Source organism: Cricetulus griseus (assembly GCF_003668045.3).
Source record: "Cricetulus griseus strain 17A/GY chromosome 1 unlocalized genomic scaffold, alternate assembly CriGri-PICRH-1.0 chr1_1, whole genome shotgun sequence".
NCBI classification, from domain to species: domain Eukaryota; kingdom Metazoa; phylum Chordata; class Mammalia; order Rodentia; family Cricetidae; genus Cricetulus; species Cricetulus griseus.
Genome location: NW_023276807.1, coordinates 95,488,642 through 95,510,819, shown reverse-complemented (window position 1 = coordinate 95,510,819; position 22,178 = coordinate 95,488,642). Strand labels below are relative to the sequence as shown.

The window sequence follows — 22,178 nt, the reverse complement described above, 5'->3', positions numbered from 1 at the left end:
ATTCCTGCCTGTTTAGACAAGTATTCGTTTACCTCATGGCACATTTCTTTTTTAGAAGAGATTAAAATTGTTTGTACAGAATCTCATGTTATAATGGTTAACAATAAAACCTCTGAAACTGACCTTAAAATGTGTCCTAAGCCAATCTCCTAAATAGACCATGTGCTGACACAGGCTTATGACCACAGAAAAGCAGAATAAAGTGCCTGCCCCCCACAAGCCTACTGATGAGCGTTGCTCTTTTGCAGGAGATTACAGCAGTCCTTGTAGCTTCCATCTCTGCACAGATGGTAGCTGTGCAGGTACATATTGATGACTTTAAGGCTCTTTACCTCAATGGTGGCATTTCCTTGTTAAGTCTGACCCAACAAAAGCTCTGGTAGTCTCTATGGCCATTACTCACCAAGCCAGAAATGAGATAACTATCACTTTTCTGTGGGGTGTGTTCTTAACCATACTCACAGGCTATGAGATGAAAGGTCAGAAGGCAATGATTGTATTGAATTCTGTTGTCTTTGTAGAGATGGATATGAGAACTTCTTGGTGACCACTTCTGGTTTCTGTTATATGAAATAACTTGATGTAACTTTCTTAACTCCTTGTCTTCTCAGAACTCAGAGCACAGAAATTTGTGGTTTGACAACCAGATCTTTGGTTCCTTTGCTTTAAGAAAATAAGCTGTTGTGTATAATATTAACCCAAGGGCCTGTGGTGTCCTGCTGAGAGTCAAGGGGGTTATACCTCTGAATATATCTTAGCATCTCTGAAGGATGCTAAGACCATGTTGGCTCCTGTTTGATTGTGTGCTTGTTTGTTTTAGTATCACTATTAAGTTTTCTGTAAATGGTACTAGCCTAGTTATTAGAATCACATTTTAGTGACTTATGAATTCTTCTATTCTTCTTCAGCCATTACTAAAATTGACACCATGATGTCAGAATTTCAACTTAATGCATAATCATTGTGTTACATGCCAACTCTCTGTTTTAAAAGTTGAGGAAAATTTTTCTTTTCAATATCAAGAATTATGAAAAATCTTTCTTATAATATTGTCAACTCTAAAGATGTCCTCTTAATATCAGGATTTGGATGTGTCTCTAAAATGAAGGGATTTTATCAGAAACTACCATGATCATAAAACTCAAGAAGTCAGACGGGGACAGAATCTTTAGGTTGTCACCTCATCACTCTGAAAACAAAATGGCCAGGCAGATCATGAGGTGAACAAAAGCTGGATGATACTGGAGTCAAGGCTATGTCCAATTTCTGTCCAGCTGACTTGGCTGTGACGTCTTCAAATGATCTCCTTTGACTGCTCTGAAGAAGAGAAAGAAAAAGAAAAAAGGAATTACATTTGGCTGTTTAATAAAGAAGAAAATATTGTTTTCATTATCCTATACTAAATTTTAACAAGGAATTCCCTGCATTCTGTGTATTATCAGATACTAAGGTACCTGCAGGGATGTTAGGGACAACGGCAGGAAAGTCCATGGTTCTGTCTCACACAGGCAATGACATCCTCCTTCTGAGTCCAAGGTAAGGTCTGTTGCACTCAGCACCAATAGATAAGACTGGAAGGGTAGAGGAAGAGTCCTGCTAAGAGCAGCATGAGGGGCAACAGCCATCCTGGGGAGCCCACAGGCATGGGCTAGATTTTGATCTTTGGTTTGTTTTTTATGTTGGGATCACACAGATAACCTGTGTGTACTAGGCAAATGCTCTAGTATTGAGATATATACATACACCTTGCCCAAGTTTGACTTTTTACAGTTTTTTTCTTTTTTACAAAATATTTTTATTTAAATTTTTTTTTGAGAATTTAACACAAAGTGTTTTTGGCATGTCTGGCCCCTGGTTCCATGCTCTGCTTTTTGGTCTGGTGTGATATGAACAGTTGCCACTAAAGGATCCTGCAACCATGAGTTACTCTGCTAGGCCTGCTCTGCCATGATAAACAGAGACCCTCTGAAACTGATCTGAAACAAATTCCCCTTCCCCTAAGTGTGCCTGTTAGGTATCAGGGTCAGTTTCTCTGCACGATCAGAAGAATTTGTTGTCTACCTGTACGATCTTGTCTTTAAAGTCAGATGCTTTCTGGGGCTCTTATCAAAGATGGTTCTCCCCCAGAAGGAATGCTGTGCTGGACTGGAAACATTGTTTTGTTCTTTTTCATTATTATTGGATAATTGTCAGGGGTTCTTCTATGTTCATACCTTGGATATATAACCTTCATTCCTGTGTACATGACTATTATAAAGTTTTCTAAGCTCAAATTTAGGAAAGTTGGAAAGCATAGACACTTCTGGTGAAAAGATGTGCTTGTGGAATTAATGCTAGTCTGTGCCAGCACTGCAGGAGGTAAGACAAGTGACAACAGGAATGACCTCTGAACTGTTCATCTGATGAAGAAAATATTCTATCTGTGGGCAATAGTGCACAGGTGGCTATGAGGAGTGAAATGAACATACTCTTGTCACAGTGGTCGTTTAAAGACAGAGGTGTGTTAGCCATTAGAAGTCATCCTGCTATAAGCTTGGATTTTTAGTTGAACTTATGGATGTTGATATTGTAAGTTTTTTTAATCCTTTTGAGCTGTGTGAAATAAATAAGTCCTTTAGCACCAAATGAGATTCTAGTTCCATGTTTGTGTTGCAGAGCTACAGATGGTGGTATACAAAATCCTTCGGAATCTACTCTAATCTCTGTCTAATCTACTGGTTCCTTGTCTCTCTAGAAGAAGACTTCCTTAGGTACTGTTCTGTTGCTGTGAAGTGTCACCATGGCCAATGCAATTTACAAAAGAAAGCATTTAATTTGTGGGCTTGCTTACAGTTCCAAAGGGTGACAGTGACCATCATGGCAGGGTTCATTATGGCATGCATGAATGGTGCTGGAGCAGTAGCTGAGAACTGGCTTACCATCCACAAGCAGGAGAAAGAGTGAGAGAAACTGGGCCCAGGAAGGACTTTTGAAACCAAGTGACACAATTCCTCCAACAGAGGCCACATCTCATAATTCTTCCCAAAATAGTCCACCAGCTAGGGAGCAAACATTCAAATATATGAGCCCATGGGAGCTATTTTCATTCAGATCATCACAAAGAGCATATAGGACTAGTATAAAGTTGAGGGGGTTTCAATACAGATATACCAGCTTCATGTCACATAGCCACCTATATATTTGTTGCCTAGCCAACATTCTGCCTCTTTTCCTTAGAGTCATTCTCTACTCTTTCTCTGCCCTTGCTTTATATAGCCTTGAGACAAACAATTGCAAATCAGTTACTGAAGGGAGATGACTGAAAGTTGGCATATTGCACAGACATGAATGATCAGGATGTAGTGTAGTGAGAAAAGGAAGTGGGAAATCCGATGACTTTGTCTGAAGCATCTGTGCTCCTGTATCTACTGGGAACACTGTGATACACATGCTTGATGGGAGCTCATGTAAGAGCCCAGGATCTCAGTGCCCCCTCCTTGATGTGCTCTCATTATATCATGAATAGGAAAATATCATTTAAAAAAGATATTTTGTTTCATATTTCAGTTGTTTATTGGGAATAACATAACAAGGTTGTGTGTGTTTGTGTGTGTGTGTGTGTACATATGTGTGTGTGTACATGTGTGTGTATATGTTTAGATTCCTTATGAATTAGATGATGGAACTCATTTGGGTATAAGGAAACATCCAAAGAGAATGCTAAAAGGATGTTACAATTTTATAATGCTTACTATTTGAACTCAAATATTAGTTTCTACTCCTAGAAGTTTTATGCCTGTGAATGTTAGAAGGCATACTTAAAACCCAGAATGGCAATCCACTTTCAGAATTTGGCACATCAGAATATTTCCTTTGTATTTTTTACAAACCATTTCTAAAATGTGTGTTTCTTTATAATTCTGATGTTGGTATGAGTTCTTTATTTTAGTGTTCAGAAGTAAGTAAAGAAATAAATAATAGTAACCAACAGTCATAGAATGTTCTAATAGTGTCCTAGAATTTTGTTGGAAATTTTTCTGTTTATACAATTGATAGCCTACTGAGTCTAATATTTTCTATTTTAATTCATATAATAATAAGCATTTTCTCACTTACAATTCATTGTGGGTGTGTATTTTAATGGTTGAGAATAAAATTAACATATTTACATGGAAATTTTAATTTTAATTTGGGAAAAATATTTTTAGAAATGGAGTCTAGTGTCAAGAATTTTAAAAGTCCAGGACTTTGGCTCTAGCTTGAGGGGTCATTCGGCTTCAGTACCTCTTCATTCAATTAGTGTGTATGTTTGGTGTTCCATTCTATTTCTGTGCTATTCATGCTTCTGTTTTAGTATTTTTACACATATTACAATGAAAAGAAGTGTATTCCAAAGTATTTTTACATACAACTTTGCCTGCAGATATTACAATTAACTTATCTTTTTGTAATTGCTGCCACACAAATGAAGATGCATACTAGGTAATCTTGAAGTGTTGGATCAAGTATACACCAACATGTGACTCACTATGTTGAAACCTTTTAGTCTTTGAGAAAGCTTGGCGATCAAATAAGTACTCAAGGGAATTTACATCATTGATAAACTGGGGCAGAAATGAGAAAATAAACATGAATTAATATCTGAATTAGATATGTCATAAATTAATGACTTGTAAAGATTTTCTTAATTGTTGCGTATTCATGTTTTTATAATTTTATGTCTACAAAGTATTGCTAGAGAAATACATGAATATTACCTAGTACTAAAGTGGTATATTCTCTTGAAAACATTTTTCTTAAGAACTAAACCCACAGAAACAGCTGACCTGAACAAGGGGGAGCTCATGGACCCCAGACTGATAGCTGGGAAACCAGCATAGGACAGACTCAGACCCCCTGATCGTGGGAGTCAGTTAGGAGGCTAGGGCAATCTATGGGGCCTCTGGCAGTAGATCAGTGGATCAGTATTTATCCCTAGTATATGAATGGACTTTGGGAGCCCATTCCACATAGAAGGATACTCTATCAGCCTAGACACATAGAGCAGGGCCTAGGCCCTGCACAAAATGATATGACAGACTTTAAAGATCCCTCATGGAAGGCATCACCCTCCCTGGGGAGCAGAAAGGGAATGGGATAGGGTTGTGGGGGGGTGCAGGTGAGGAGGGGAGGGAGGGGGAACTGGGAATGACATGTAAAACAAGTTTGTTTCTAATTTAAATAAAAAATTCTGAGAAAAAAGAACTAAATGTTTTCTTCTGTTCCTCTCTAACAAAGCTAGCAGTAGTTACTTCAAATAAAATGTAACTTCAAATGAATTTAAAATATTAAAATGCATATGTGCATATAGAGAACTTAGCAGACAACTTTTTTAATTTAGCATGAATTTTTCATAATATATTAACAAAATATACCCATAAAGGTTGCAAACTATTTTTGCAAGGAAAGTGGCTATGAGGTTCTCTTTCCACTCAATGCTCACATTGTCTTGTCTGCATTCATGGAACTTTCCCAAATAAACTGTGGGCTTCTCAATATCAAATGAGTTATGTTCCATTCTGGCAAAATCCTGCACAGAGCTGAAATTACACTCTTTATTTATTTACTTATTTACACAGTGCCAAAAGCTGTTCCAAATGACTCACAAGGATGAATTAATTCTGTCCTCCAACAACCTTATTAGGCAGTCCCTCTTCTTAGCCTCATGTCTAGATGTGACAGCTGAGCTTGGAAATTTCACCTGGTTTTCCAGGGTCAGGCATTTTGTAAGAGGAATTCAGGCAATAAGGATCCAACATCTTTGTTAAAGCTCTTTATTATTGTATCAGAGTAGCTAGGAACATATTGCCACTCAGAGTCCCTCCACCTGGACTCATTGCCCAGTCACAGCTGGGAGCCTACTTGGTGGAGATGCTTCAAAGCTCCTGTGACCTATCTCTTGACTTTGGGAAGTACCTTCAACCACCTGGACTTATGCCTTTCTTGCTTGAAGCATGGAAATGTCCACCCACTCTGGAGTCTTGGTGAAGACAGGGTTGGTGGCCAGTGTCAATCAGCTGCTCAGCCTCTTGCTGCCACTTCTATGGAGCAAGATAGCCATTGATATGGATCCTCTGTACAGCCCTATTGTATAAGTGTACAATTTCTAGAGTTGATCAGTTATGAGTGGTAAGTAGTTCATCTTTGTCTAGGTCCATGTGTATTTATCAGTGTCCTCTGGCATCTTAGCCATGTGTAAATGAGAAGCATTAGCCAGAAAGGATGGAGGCTGTGGTCAATAGTGGTAGGAGGGTTTCCAGATAAAAAAGTTTCTCATTCATGGCAGAGCTCTCTGATGGGTGGGGATCTCAAGCCTTTAGGAAAAAGAGCAGACTTCTGTCAATATAGCAATAACAGCCACTAAAGAAACAAAACTCTGACTGTATAAATGTCCCACTTTTGGCAGCCAAAGCCCCAAGCACATGAAATGAAAAGAAGCAGTCAGTAGCCTGCAAACGCCACCATAGCAATTGCAACCAATGGTAGCTTTTTGATAAAACTTTCTTCGTATGCCAGATGTGGTTAGAGATCCAGAGATTAAATGCCCAGATGGTCCTCAACAAATTTAACCATTCTCAGGCTTCAACATGCGTTCAACATGGAAGTCAGAATTCTATTAGAAGAGGACACAAAGAATTCAGAGCCTAACTCTCAGTTCCAAAGAGCATAGCAGCCTGAGCTACTTCGACAAGATGCCTTGGAGACATAAAAAGGGTTCCCTGGTTTCTCACTCCTGAGGCTTCTGCTCTATCATGGAGCTCACTGGAGCCAGCCTCCCATTGGTTACAGGAAGAGGGAATTACTCCTGTCATATCCATGAAAATTCTGCACTTATTTTCATAACTGCAGTGGCTGTAATGGCTCTAGGTTATATTTCTGCTGCTATGAAGGGTTCAAATTTGTTTCATTTTAACCCCACAGGACAATCTGCTTACCCTGAAAGATTATCAATCTTAAACTAACAACAAAGTATCTCTCCAATTTATACTGTTTGATGTCTACCTGCTCCATTCTTGGAGATAAGGCAGGCAAGAACTCGCTTGGGTGGTCTCAAATGGATCATGCCATTTTAACAATGTATATCTGAAACCAAGGCAGCAGACAGGAGTTCTTGTAATTTTAAGCCATCCATCCTTATCACATAGACTCGAAGTATAGAAGCACAAACATGCTCTGGTAAGGCTTACCCATTAGGGAAATTTACTTAAATGTCCATTTTTCTCTAGTCATGCTTTGTAAGTAAATGATAGTCATAAGTATTGGACTTATGGATAGTCATAAGTATTTCATTTTTTTATTCTTTAAGCTAATTATATTTTCATCTTGAAGTAATATGTTCAATAGTGCTGGAGACCATATTCTGTACTTGAAATTGACATACCAATACCCAAAGCAGATTGGAATGTCAATAATTAGACTGTCAAACAGATCATTGGAAAAAAGTGCTTGCTGTGCAAATCTGCCAACCTGAGTTTTGTCCCTGTTACCCTCGTAAAAGTGGAAGGGTGCTGCCCTGCTTGGGGATACCTGAGGCTGGTGGACTGCTCATGGAATCCCATTTCCATGGGATCTAATACATCCAGAGACTTCCAACTCCTCGGACCAGTCCTGCCTCCATCTACTGGACCAGGTAGGCTAGGGGCTGTTTCCAGTCTGGCTTCCGCTGCCATGCTCAGGGACACTTAAGGCTGGGAGACTGCTCACAGGATTCGAATTTGGCAAGATCTAACACACCCAGAGGCTGTCAAGGCCCCAGCACCAGTCTTGCCTCCATCCATGAGAAGAGGACTGACATCAGAATATTGTATCTGTTTCCATGTACCAGAAGGGAACCCTGGTCTGGTGCCTACCCAGAGAAGAAGACACTTCTGCTATACCCTCCAGAAGAAAGGATGGGAAGAAGTCAATATAAAATCACATTCAACAAAAGAAAAACCAGTATGACACCACCAGAGACTAGGGAACCTACACCAGAAAGACCTGAACATTACAATGCAGATGAAGCAGAAGAGAATGACCTTATAAACATCTTCATGAAAATAATAGGGCCTCAAAGAGGACATGAAAAAATACCTTAAAGAAATGGAAGGAAAAACAACCCCCCCAAAAAGATATCAACAAATCTCTCAAGGAAACAGTTCAAGAACGAAAAACTGAAATAGAAACAATAATGAAAGCACAATCCAAGGGAATTCTGGAAATCGAAAAGCTGAGTAAAGATCAGGAACTACAGATGCAAGCATAATCAACAGAATACAAGAGATGGAAGAGAGAATCTCAGGAATTGAAGATACACTAGGAGAAATAGACTCATCAACCTAAGAAAATCTTAAGTCTAACAAATCTCTAACACAAAATATCCTGGAAATATGGGATAACTAAAAAGACCAAACCTAAGAATAATAGGTATAGAAGAAGGTGAAGAAATCCAACTCAAAGGTGCAGAAAACATATTCAACAAAATCAAAGAAGAGAACTTTCCCAACCTAAAGAAATACATGCCAATGAAAGTACAAGAAGCCTACAGAACACCAAATAGAGTGGATCACAAAAAAGGTCTCCTTGCCACGTAATAATCAAAACCCCAAACATACAGAATAAAGAGAAAATATTAAGAGCAGCAAAGGAAAAAGCTCAAGTATATATAAAGGCAAACCTAATCAGAATTACACCTGGCTTTTCCATGGAAACTTTGAAAGCCAGAAGGTCCTGGACAGGTATTCTACCTAAACTAAGAGACCACGGATGCCAGCCCCCACAACTATACACAGCAAAGCTTTCAAACAATATAGATGGAGAAAACAAGATATTCCATGACAAAACCAGTTTCAAACCATACATATCATCTACCAATGCAGCCCTACAGAAAGTTCTGAAAGGAAAACTGCAACCCAAGGAAGTTAACTACAACCAGAAAAATATTGACAATAGATAATCCCATTTTACCAACAGCCAAAAGAAAAAAAGGGTGGAACCCCATACACAATTTCACCACCACCACCAAATCCAAAACAAACAAGAATGAAAAATCAATGGTCATTAATATCCCTCAATATTAATGGTCTTAACTCACCTATAAAAAGACACAGGTTAGCAGAATGGATAAGAAGACAGAATCCATCCTTCCGTGCATACAAGAAACACACTTCAACTTCAAAGACAGATGGTACCTCAACATTTTATTAGAGAGGGGAAATGAGATTTTGAGCCTCCACCCTTAAATGAGGACCTATGGACAAATGATGATATCTGGAGGAGGGAACATTAGTTTTCTTGCAGACCAAACTCCAGATGCTGGCCCCACACCCAGGACGCTCTTGGCAACACTAATTAGATTCAATTGGTTATTAAAGATTTTCCACTGAGGTTGACATAAACCTGGAAAATATTTTTACATAACCTACAAAAAGTCCTTAGGTTGCTTATGTATTCCTTTTCATCCTCTCCCAGCCACATTTTCATCACTGCAGGCCTTGAAGCAACAAACGCAGATATGTGCTTCCTATGCTGGTCTCCTGGGCAACCTCTGACTTCTTTTAGCTCAGCACTCTGCTTTCACAATTTGCATTTTCACCTTAGCTCTTTTATCGGCTATGTACTGATTTCTGGAGTTGCTGATTTGTTTTTAAAGTTAAACCAAAGTCTCTGCCAATGTAAACAAGTGAGAGCAACTGTACAATGGACTTAAAGTTAACTTCTCCATGTTATACATTTGAGAATCAAAATCCCCCAACAACTGAAAGTCGTTACCAATGTTCTCTAGGTCTGCACAAATTGCCTTATAGCACCCTCACTGTATAAAAATATGGAACAAATGTGTAATGCTACCCATATCTTCATTGGACTCAGGTTTGGTGATGGTTATACCATTAAAGTTTGGCTCCACAAGGAAGGGAGGCAGCCTAGTGTCGTTTCTGACTGCTTGAAGCTTCATTTTCCAGGAATCCAGTTTAAGGTATGTTGCATGATTTCTCCAGAGTTCAAGAACCAATGTTGTTCACTCAAGACAAGGCAGTGATGACAAGCTAAAGGAAAGATAACCATTATGTCTAACCTAGTGAAACAGTGAGTTTATTGGGGTTACTTAGAGGGCTGTGAGTTACTCAAGGACAGTGGTATCATTGAATGACCAGCTACAAGATGAGTGACTAGTCACTCAAACTACACCCCTTGTTTTCTCTGAACCACTTGAAGGCGAGAGAGTCCCCTCCATCCTGTTATTATTTTCTGATTTTATAACCTTGGGAGAAGCCTTCATGAATTACGTAACTTTCTGTTTCCTGAGCCTTGTGAGTTTCCTAAGTTTCTTGTCTTACTTCAGGAGGGGGTATTTCTAGTGGGATCAAACAACTACATGGGTAGGTTAATCCTACTAGCCTGTGTTGCTGTTTATAGCCAAAAGCACATTATACATGTATTGGTCATTTTTTTCTGTTTTATTCTACACTGCAAAAAAGACAGAATCTGCTGTCTTTTTGCTTCTTTTTGAATTACTGACAATACTTCAACCAAAATTACCATGGATGCTGGTCATTGCTCAACCACTCTGAGAGAAGGCAGGGCTGCTTGGCCACTTGCTGGATAGCCCAAAGAAGACTATGATTGCACATACTTCCTTCTTGATTTTCTCAGCTCCATTTTGTAGCTCATTTCATTTGGTTGGAGGATTGCAGAAGTCAATTTCTTCTATATATTTTTATGGAGTTTATAAATTTGGTAATTTTCACAGTATATAAGCTTAGAAATTTCTACATTTTTTTTAAATGAAAGGAACCTTATTCTTGGAACTATAATCTTAGGAGTTGCTATGGTCAAATTTTGTGCATGGGCCAGTAGTATCTTCAATAGGTGATATTCTTTAGTCACATGGGATGTCAGGCTCCACCCACTGAATCTTAATTAGCATTTTGACAAGGTAATTAGGTTGTTCTACACGTTCAAATTTTGAATGCACTCATTACAGCTCTTCCTCATCCTTTCTTTCTTGTTTATTGTTTGCATGTTTTTCATAATCTTGCTCTGTAGCCTATCTAGCCTGAAGCATACCATCCTGGTAAGGTTAGACCTAAATGTGGACCAAACATCCTCCCTCAGGCTCTCAAGCATGAACTCACAGGTGTGGATCACTACAGTTAACATATAATTATTTTTTGAGGTTTATTTATTTCTATTTTATGTGTATGTGTTATGGGTGGTTTGCCTGTGTGAATGTTTGTGCACCAGGTGCCTGCAGTCCCCCTATTTCCAGAGGCCAGAAGAGGGAATTAGATCCCCTGGAACAGGAGTTAAAGACAGTTGTGACCTCCTGTATTGATGCTGGTAATTGAACTCAGGTCCTCTAGAAGAGCAGCCAGTGCTCTTAACCATGGAGTTAACTCTCCAGCATGATTTGTAATTTTTTTTTAGGTAACTAATATTCTTACGTATCATAATGTCTAACAAGTAATAGACATTAAGTTGACATTCTTGATTCATTTCATCAAATAACCTGTGAAACACTATCATTTGTGTTTCAGTACCATTCTAAAAGACACAGTAAAAAAACAAACAAAAAACAGATGTCATTATCTCTATGGGAAAGTATGAAAACAAGAATCACTGAGTAAACTTCTTACCAAAAGTTTCTCAGCTAATGGAGAACACAGCTGGGACCAGAGAATCCCATGATGCCTGTGAAGTTCAGGGAACCCTCAGATTATGCCATATTTACCGCTTCATTCTGGAGCATCTGTAGGCAGCCTCTGGCCACTGAAGCTTCTTCTAGTGCTTCTGACATGATGAGGCATAGTGGTGCAAGGTATAATCTCAATGCAAGTGGACACCACTTGTCTAATGTGCGTCAGGGTGAACAGTCAGCAATAACATTCATTAGTGACTCCCAACATTAACCTACACATGTCACTAGTCCTCACATGCACATACATGACTATAAAATACATTTGAATTTATTTATAAGGCAGTGTAGTCTAATTAAGTTTGCTCAATGATTTCTATTCTTGACATCTCATATTTTCTGACTTTTAGGGACAGCGCCTTAATTTATTGGAATACCATATGCAAAAAAGTTGGGAGTGTTTAGCTGATTTGTTCAAGGTTCTGGAGAACAACAAGAGCCTCCTGAATATCAAGCATTACTCCATCAGCCAGACCACACTGGAGCAGGTATGCTGCCTCAAACAACACAACATGCTTCTTTTGGATATCATGATTGAACCTTATCCAGCAGACTTTAAAAATCAATTAGATTGCTTCTTAAGCACACCACCTCTTTTAAAATTTGCCTTACTTTTTCCAAAAGTCCAGTGAGGATGGTGAAAGTTGGAAGGTTTGTTTATCAGATGTGCTTCAGTGTAGAGAGCTTTCATTTGCTCATGAAGGCACTGGACAGTCCTTTCTGTTAAACTTCCCTTTTCTGATTTAGCAATCCCAAATGATGGACTTGATTCTGCAGCAGGGCGAGAGCTGACTCTGAGGAAAATAAGTGCTTGCTTATTGCTTGTACTAAGAGCACTAGAAATGTAAAATTATTGAAACTACAAGATATTGATACTTTCCAGGTGGCTTATTTGTCCTCATTCCTGGAGCTGACTGCTCAATGGATTAGGGTAGTATAAAGCTACAGTGTCTGCCTTTTTCAAAAATTTATTTTATTTTTAATTAAAATATAGTTGCATCATTCCACCTCCTTCATTTTTTTCTCCAACTGCTTCTTCCTGGCCCCTCTTGTGTGCATTATCATTATTACATATGCATATGTGTAAATATATAAATTAATTCTGCTGAACCCATTTATTTTTATTTGCATGTATATGGGTTTAGAGCTGAACACTTAATAGCCAATATCCAATCAGGGTTCTCCCTTCTGGGGAAGACTGATTCTGCCTCTCTCATCACTTATTAATTGCCTATAGTTCTTCATCTCTGAGTGGGGCCATGTGAGATTTCACCCATCTATGTTGACATGTCAGCTGGTGTTGTTGCTATTCAGGCCTTGTTTAGGCTGCCATATTGTTGATATTTCATGGATGGAACTTAACTTCCCTCCCATATCTAGAATATGTAATCTCACAGCAGAATTCTTAGGTCTTTTTTTTTGATGGTTGAACAGTATCTGAAAAAAAATACCAAAAGGTCCAATTCTTATGAATTAGTAACTTTTTTCATATGTTCTTTCAGGTTTTTGTTAATTTTGCCAATGAACAACTGCAAAGTCCAGTTTCCTGTTGACTGCCCATCCACTGATGACAACCTTCTGTACTGATCACATATCTAGGCACTAGAAGAGAAAGCCTGTCTTTCATGACAGTTCATCAAAGACCAGACATGGGCACAGCTGAGGATTGGGAAGTAATGCTTGGGAGTCATGAATTCTCTCCTTCAGTTTCTAACTTGAAACTCTTTGCTTATTAATAACCAACCAACTGAAAGGCTATTCTCCAATATAGACTCCTTGAGATGTTTTCCCCTCTGATTACCAAGCTAGGTGGGTGACAGATTCTCTGTGACAAATACAACAATGAACTGATAGAATCCAAACTAAGAAGTTCAGGAGCCAAGAAGGCCACCCTAGACTACCCATGCTACACAATGCATCTTCCTTTTAAATAGACTGTGTAGGAGTTTTCCTACCCATTTGTGTAGAAAAGTTATTATGAATTATTTTTATATTTTCACATTTTAAAATAAACACCTGGCAATTTAAAGACAAATTCTTCCAAAAACTGAATGACATATGGTGTGACCTGAAGAAATTGCCATATGCTTTCCTGCTTTATGCCAATCCAGACATTTTTCATTTATAACATGCTTAGTATAATCTTACAGAATTATTTTGTGTGGTTATAGAAGGAAATAAACATGGATTGTGTTGTTAATTTGTATGACTAATTGTTGTCTTAAAATTCTAATCCCATTGTTTTGAATTGTGGAGGGTTCCATGTTGACAGCATTAGCCTCACAGGGAGGTTGGTGGAAACTCATGTGCTCAGGCTACATCTCTGAGAGAGACTCTCAAATCCCTGGGCTGTGGCCAAATGCCCTGTTTTAAACATGCACAACTCAGGTTGGCAGCCAGTGGCCCTGGGCAAAACTTAGTACTAGAAGGATCATACACAGCACATAGTAAAACAACATGGAGCTTTCAGTGTTTTTCAAAAGTTCTCTAGAAAATGTCACTCTCAGAAGTACTTCCCTCAAAGATAGAGCTCCCATAGACTCTATTGAAATAATAATAACATTTTACAGTTAATAAAATGGTAAAATCAATGTGTCTACCACTGAACAGTATTTCCATTCAGACACTGTTGGACATTTCCTAACAATATTTTTCCAAACATCAATGATGAACCACATTAATTTCATTGCAGAACTTGGCTTTAGCCAACATTAGCACTGGGGTAAGAATAGCTGTGCTATACAGAAAGCATTTCATTGTGCCATTTCTTTTCTATACCAGGGCTTCATTAAACCTGTCTTTTCTGGATGTAATTTATATCCCAGACATTTTGATAGTAAGGAATAATCTTATTATGGGTAGCTTTGATGTCATTGGTTTTGATTTTCATGTATCAATCTTATAAATTATGCTTTTTGGTAAAGAAATTACAATTTAGTACTTCATGATTTTCCTTTCCCCCTATTCTTACGTATTCCATTGTGAAAATGAAAGGCATAGCCTTTTCTGTTGTTGAATCAATAAATAGCAATTTGTGAAACATGAATATATTTATACTGTAGGGAATAAATGAGATGTGCCATAATTTAACCTGGCTCTTGAAAGTCATTGTGTTTGTGCCAGTGAATTCCTTGCATCTTTATTTGTGTCTTTGGGGATCCAATTTAATTTGGGTAAGGAGGAAATGGAACAACTCCACATCTTTTACAGTTTGAAAGGTTAAAATTTAATTGAGTTTTGCTCTGCTATGTCCTCCTCTTAGGGGTTCTTTTCTGTCTTTGAACTGCTGTATTCTTGAAGTTTATGCTTCAAGGTATGCCTTTGAACAAGGAGCATAAGGAAAAAGAAACCCAACATGCTAAAGTGGCACATCCCAGAAGACTGGACACAAAGGTCAAATCTTATGCTAATGTTGAAAATGCCATTACCTTTAGAAGTCATGCCAATATTTTATGCCTTTGCAGTTAAACACTTGTCTTAAGACTTTTGAGCTGAAGGTCACACAACTGAGACTTTTCAACAAACTACCTTCTCTGGAAATCATCCCAAGTAGATACTTTATAGGGCAGAGATAACACTGGTAGTTCCATTTCCAGTAATGTAGCACTTTCTGCATGCTTTAGCTTCCGTCATGCTTGCTTCTTTAAAATGCACATACAAAAACTCGTATGCATTCATTGACATGCACATTAGTACCTGATGGCTTAAGGTTATAATTTGGTTTGTTTATTAAATATTATTTAACCTCCCAAACCAGGGAGAGGGACCCTTTACATTTTCCAACTGCTTTGACTATGTACCTTTTTTTTTTAGTATAACTTAATTTTATACTTGAAAAATTTATACATTCACAAGTTTGCACAATCACATGAATTTGTTGTTGGTTCTTTAAATATTTACCAGACAAAAACAAGCAAACAAACAAAACTTCCAAAAAAACCCCAAAACCTCTATACATAAGCAGATGGAGGAAACACAAATATGGGGCCAGCAGAGTAATAGATAATAAAACATGGCTGTGTCCTTGAGTATGCAAACAGATGGAGATGAAAAGGTGAAGTCACAGAATGAGTGCTGCCTGCTGTGGGTCACAGAGTGATCCAGTCTGGGATTCTGGTGACAGACTGGCTTCTTAATGGGCAAGAACTTCTTGCCTATGACTTTGGGAGACTCTAATATAGTGAGAATACGTATCTTAAGAACTTCATCATATTCTAACATGGTAGCTAGAGCGCTTGTTATTTCAGTGTTAGAGGGGGCAGGCAGAAAAGAACTGTGGGGAAGGAAGGGAAAAGGGAGAAGAGAAGAGGCACAGGGGAAGGAAGGAAGGGGAGGCAGAGAGAGATTGGGCCAAGTGTACAGCTATCAGTTTAACCTATTTCCATAATTCAGAAATATTCACATGCCCATAACTAGCTGTAATAATGTTTGGACAGGGCAGTTGTTAGCCAGGCTTCTGACCACCCTAAGGTGAAATGGGGTTCTAATTTTGTATAAGGAAAAACTAATGGATAGTATATAAATAACCAACAATGTCTTCTACAGGAACACAGACAGAGGCCTCATGGCAATTTTGCCTGGGAATGGAATGAGTTGAATTTGGACTCTATGACTATCTAGGTTATATGAATATTTTCAGGATTAAATATGTGTGCTCAGATTTGTAGAGCAGAAGCCACTTTTGTTTGTAGTGTAGTAGATAAGGAGAATATTTTATGGAGATAGAGATTTCCATTTGGATTAAATAAATAGCCCAGTCATTTTCTCATGGTGAGATTTCTATGGAGATCTCTCATGGATAAATGACTCCTGTTGGGAAAATCTTCCAGAGGCTGGAAGCAGAAGCATTTTCCTCAATCATTTGCTCTTGTTTGTTTTCATAAAAGTCATATAGCTGAGCCATATTTACTGCGGCACTACTTTAAGTATCCAGGCTATAGAATCAGCAAGGCTGTCTATCAGCCATTGAATGGAAAAAGGAAATATGGTATATCTGCAAAATTGAATTTTGTTTTCCATGAAGAAAAAAAGTAAAATTATGTTAATTTTAGGAAAATGTATGAAATATGAGATCATCATATTAAATAGAATAAGCCAGCCTGAGGAAGACAGTGGCCAGATTTTCTTTCACTTGTTATCCTAGGACATACACACACACACACACACACACACACACACACACACACACACACACGCACGCACACACACACACATATATATATATATATATATATATATATATATATATATATGTATGTATGTATGTATGAAAGCAAAAAGTGGAAAAAAGAAGAAGACTGGCAGGAGGGGTGATGGGAAGTGAGAGAAAAGGGGAAGCATGGGGAGTAAAATAGCTATTGTGTATGATAGACTTGAAAGAAGCAGGCTTTTTGAACTAGGAACAATGAATGTATGCCTAAAAGACATCCTCCACTATTTTATAAGTGGGTTATGATTTTATTTTTCATATAAAACTGCTTTGAGGAAAATGAGATCCATTGAGCTAAATCTAAAAAAATAAATAACACTGGCAAAAATAATTGTTTAAGTCATATGTCTAGAAACCTCACCTGCAAATCCTTCTCTAAATGGCATGATCTGTGTCCTTGTCCTCCCTTCTCCAGAAGCTAGAGTCCTACAAATGTTCTGCCTTGTGATCGATTCCTAGTCCCTCACTTCCTGCTTCATCATTCACCTGCTCTACTCTGGATGCACCTCTCTTTGTTCCTCCTGCATAGACCAAACAACTCCATTTTCCTAGGTGCAACTGGCACTTGAACACTCCTGTCTGCTCATCTCTCTGTTGCTATACTTTCCATCCTTGGAATCCATGGTTCTTTACTTTTCTGGCAAGTTCACACTCTTGCATTTCATTTTGAGGCAGTTGTTCTTTCCATGTAATTGAAAGTTCCAAACTGGTTATACTTTGTAAGCTTAGTTCTTAGAGCTCTGTTTCTGGATTTTTTTATTTAATTTTTTATTATTTTTTTCTACTGATATTCTTCAAAGTCTCTGCATCACCAAGTGCCATTGAGGAGCTGATGACTCATGGTTCATTTTCCGCATAGCAGCTCCCTTAGCTGATCTACAAGTTAGTCTCAGCACCCATTTGGCTCTCCACCCATGTCTCATCAAACCATTCATGTGAACTGTGCCACAGGGCATAGCCACCTACCTAATGGTAACAGGAGCTATTCTTGCAGGGTTCCTTAGCATCTGTTGCTTCTCCCATGTCCAAGAATCCATTCTGTGTAGAGTCTTGGGATTTTCTGTGGCATATCTTGCTGGTTGTCCTTTTCTGCTCTTCTTTCACAAACAAAGCAAAATCTTCTATTATTTCTCTCTGGCACTGTGGCTCACTGGATGCATTGGCCCACCAAGGTTGAAGGGAGAAGTGGGGAACAGGGTTTGGGCTGCTGTGGGTAGGATGGAGATACCACTCCAGGAGGCAGACTTCAGTGAATCAGCTCAGTTTTATTCCAGAGTATAAGGAATATACAGCATTGGGAAGCCTGGGGACAAGCCCTAATTTGCATTAAGTGGTATGCTCCTATCACAAAGTTTTTGTATGTGGCAGTACTGTCCTATAGCAGAGCTTCTAGCACAAATCTTGTAGCAGGAATCTGTGCTAAGGGTTAAACTAAAGATACATCAGGAATCTGGCTTGGAGACAGCCTTCAGATAAGGCCTGTCCTCCAGGACCAGAGACATTCTCTAGATAAGGGCAGGTAGAAGGCAGGAAATTTCACTGGGGAGGGAGGGAGAATCCATGTTGCTGAGTTTTTGGAAAAAAGCTGCCAGGCCACAACAGACTGCAACCTCTTACCAGCCATCAAGCCTTCCAACATGGCACTGCAGGTTGACCACATCAGTAGTACCTGGTCAGCTTTCTCTTCATCAGCTTCTACCTCCTTTGTTTCTAACGGTGTGATGTGCCTCCTTTCTTCCTCAACCATGAACATCAGACAGATTTCCACTCTTGATGAAACCTGAATGCCTTATCAATGTTTTAAGAAAGAGAAGTGATTTTTTTAAACCACAACTTGGAGTCTCTGATTCATTCCTTCTCCCTAGTTCTTTGAGTTCCTTTGCTGTTCTTAGATAAATCCAGATGCAAAATGAGTATACGTCTGTGTCTCCCTGAGCTGTGCCTCCTTTCCTGTGTCTCTCATTGGTAAAATTAACTTCTCATTATTGTTTAGCTTGATAATCCCTGAAAGCTCCATCTGATGAAGGCTCAGGTCCCAGTCAATGGTATTAGGAAGCCATGGAAACTTTAAAAGTGGGATGTACTGGGATGTCTTCAGATCATCATGGTGACATTCCAGAAACCTCTTGAAATATTCCAGACCCCTGGGCTCATTTTATCTCTCCTGCTTCCCAGCTATGAGATGAAAAAATTTTCTCTACTGACTGCTTCCATCATGATGTGCTACCACAGGCCTACAGCAACAGGGCATTAAATTATGAATGAAACATCTAAAAGTATAAACTAGTCTAATCTTTTCTCTTTATGAATTGGCTTTGTTAACATTTGTTATAATAGAGGAAAGCTGTCTGACTCACTTCCCAAGTTCTTATGTCAGTCTAAGGATAACTCTTCTGGAGCACTTTCTTTAACACTGGTTCCTGTTTTTTCTACAAAAACCATAATAATACAGGCATTTTATAATAATAGAGGTATTTTAAAACTTTTTAGAAAAATTGTTTGTAAAATATTTTTAATTGCTTTTTAATTATTTATCTCCTCCATTCAGTTGTAAGTTTTATCTGGCTAATGACAGTGTTCTCCACCCCCAACCCTGTGTGTGTGTGTGTGTGTGTGTGTGTGTGTGTGTGTGTGTGTGTGTGTGTGTGTGTCCATGTATCTGTAAGTATATTTGAGTCTATTTTCCTTTCTAAATTTTATTTCCAATGACTGGCATTGAATAAGTGATTACCAGAAATTTGTTGAAATCAATCAGTGATTGATGAGAGGCTGATGATTTTCTTCTCAGAATAACCCAGGTTTCTCTGGTCTTCCGTGGCCATGTCTATCAGGGAGGCTGAGCCAGCAGCATGAAGCACCAGTTGAAATGCCCAGAAAAATCAAGGAAAGCTCAATGTAAAAGGTGCCAACTGAGCTGATGTGCAGGCTGATTACAAATTACAGCCATATTCTAGCAGATGACTTAGCCCTGGAAGCACACAGAAGGGTGAAAGAATTCATTGCTTGAGTATCTGAAGACAAGTTTCTTTGGCTAAAGATTGGCTTGGAGGTGAGGAACAGTATGGATTGGGGGGATATTCAAATGAGGGATAGGCACTATCCTGCTTGCCCTCTAACCCTCAGGAGCAGACACAGACAGAGTGGTTATAACAGGGCATAGTTAAGGCCTATAACTTAGTAGATGGCTTGCTCCCCACCCACTGTCATCATCTCCTGCTTTCTCTGCAGACATGGATCCCTGATTGGGCTTATAGATATCAGCATTGCCTTTTCTGTTGCCCTCCATGCTGTTCCAGACTGGCTTCCTTCAATTCAACTTCATCACAAAAGGCCCTGTATCAATTACTGTTGAGCCCAGTGCATATCCACCAGCTGCTTGCAAAAAAGCTTCAGCCCCACCACCCTGCATCATGTCCTTGGACGCCAGCAAACTACAATCTCATTTGTAGATTTGATGTAGCCCTGTATGTCTTCTATGTCTGTGAATGTTCTTCTTTTGCATTCCAGGAGCTGTTTTATAGAAAAAAATGCAGATACCTCTTTTATTTCTTTGATTCCCTTCCCTGGCACAAAGAGAGAGGTGTCCTCCTCTGGGTGTCTCATTTGTTTTTGATTCCTTATATATGCTGTTATTGTTAAAGACACAATAGTTCTAATACTTCTTTCTCTATATGATGGACTTACAGAAATAATTCCAGAATCATATGCATCAATCACTGTACTCCCAGAGCACAGTAATGAATTTAGTATGAATGTTCATATAAAGGTTGCCCAGGGAACAAATGAGAACACAGTGGGGGGGATGTGGGACAGGAACTCTAGCAATCTTAGATACTGAATAATCTTTTAGGACAAAAATAAGATATAATTTATTCAAAGGAAGAATCTCCTTAATTTCTCATTAGGGTCTGCCAGTTCTCAACAGTCTCACTCACAACAGTTGCAGCAGGTGCTGATTGACTGTCAGTATGAGAGGCTTCAGCCTGGACTCTGGAGAAGCACCCTGACTGTGAAGATCACAGCTTAAAATCCACAGGCACCTGTAGACTGCAACCCCACCCTTCAGCACTAGAAAAGCCACTTGCATTATTAATCTACTTTTCTTAAAAACTAACTTTTTTTTCTTTCAAAGAGAAACATTTTAGATGTGTGAAAAGTGTGTATATTTGCTTCAGTTTATTCAAAACAAAAACTACTGTATATTTGCTATCCATAAAGATAAGAAAATGTCAATAGTCCAGGTCCCAGGAGCCCAGGGGTGGTTAATGGGATCATTAGGACTCGTTCTTCTCACACCCACTCAATTCCCAGTTCCCTCAAGCAAGTCAGTAACAAGATTGTAATAGAAACTTGGCATCTCTGGAGAAGAAATATTTCAGCATCAGAAGTAAACCAAAACACCATTATGGCTGGCATGCCACTGAATATGTGTCTGTGTCACTGCAGGAAAATGGAACTGCCATATATTTGCAAGATGATCTTCACAAAATTCCCAGGTTTGTGAGAAATTAGGACTAAAAACTATATCTGGGCCATCATGAGCCTGTCTTTCCAGCCCATCCCAGTTCCTTAGGACTCGACACAGACCTTAGATCTGCTTTCTTTTGGTGATACTGCAGCCACCATACTTAGCTAGCACTCAAGTAGGCTATCTGCACTTTCCTTTCCCACCTCCGTTCTACTTTCCCCAGAGTCCAGATGTTTTCTTGGGGAGACAGTGTAGAGCCAGAAGCTTGTGAGGTAACTAAAGCCTCTGGGAGGGAGATCAGCATAGGGGATAATAAGACAGGTGAACCCCAGCAATGTGCATGAAGGGCCCCATCTCAGAGATCTCTTACCCCTTATAGTACAGTTGACCTCTGGCTCATGTCTATGGTGGATGGGACCCTGTACAAGCATAAGATTATGACAACCAAAAGGGCTGGCAGAACCTGGTCAAGAGAGATATATTACAACCAATGTCATTTCTGAACATTTGTCTTTCTCTCTAACTTGTGTTACTGTGAAGTCAAAGAGAAAAGCAGATCTACAAGACTCCCTGGTAGCTGGCTGATATGAACATTCTATTTGTCACCTGTTAAGAAAGAGGTGCATCTGTACCCTGCTAGGCTTTCTCTTTTCTAACTTGGGTCCTGCTACATATTTCATTGACAGTCTGTTCCACAGCCATACACTGCAGTCGGCCATCTATATCTGAAGACCCCCCTCCATATGCTTCTTGAATGACTTCTGGCTGTGATATTCTTTATGCCAAAATCTGCTTTGTGAACTTTCTTG

The 22,178-nt window shown here is 39.0% G+C and overlaps 1 protein-coding gene across 1 annotated transcript in view; it reads left to right on the top strand.

Moving 5' to 3' along the window:
- Positions 1–13,245, top strand: part of LOC100767606 (ATP-binding cassette sub-family A member 13) — a 406,786-nt gene extending 393,541 nt beyond the window's left edge. The window contains exons 61-63 of the mRNA XM_035452975.1: positions 9,868–9,973; positions 12,043–12,180; positions 13,195–13,245. Of these exons, the coding sequence (XP_035308866.1) occupies positions 9,868–9,973; positions 12,043–12,180; positions 13,195–13,245 (295 nt within the window). The remainder of the gene's footprint in view (positions 1–9,867; positions 9,974–12,042; positions 12,181–13,194) is intronic.
- The last annotated feature ends 8,933 nt before the right edge of the window (positions 13,246–22,178 follow it).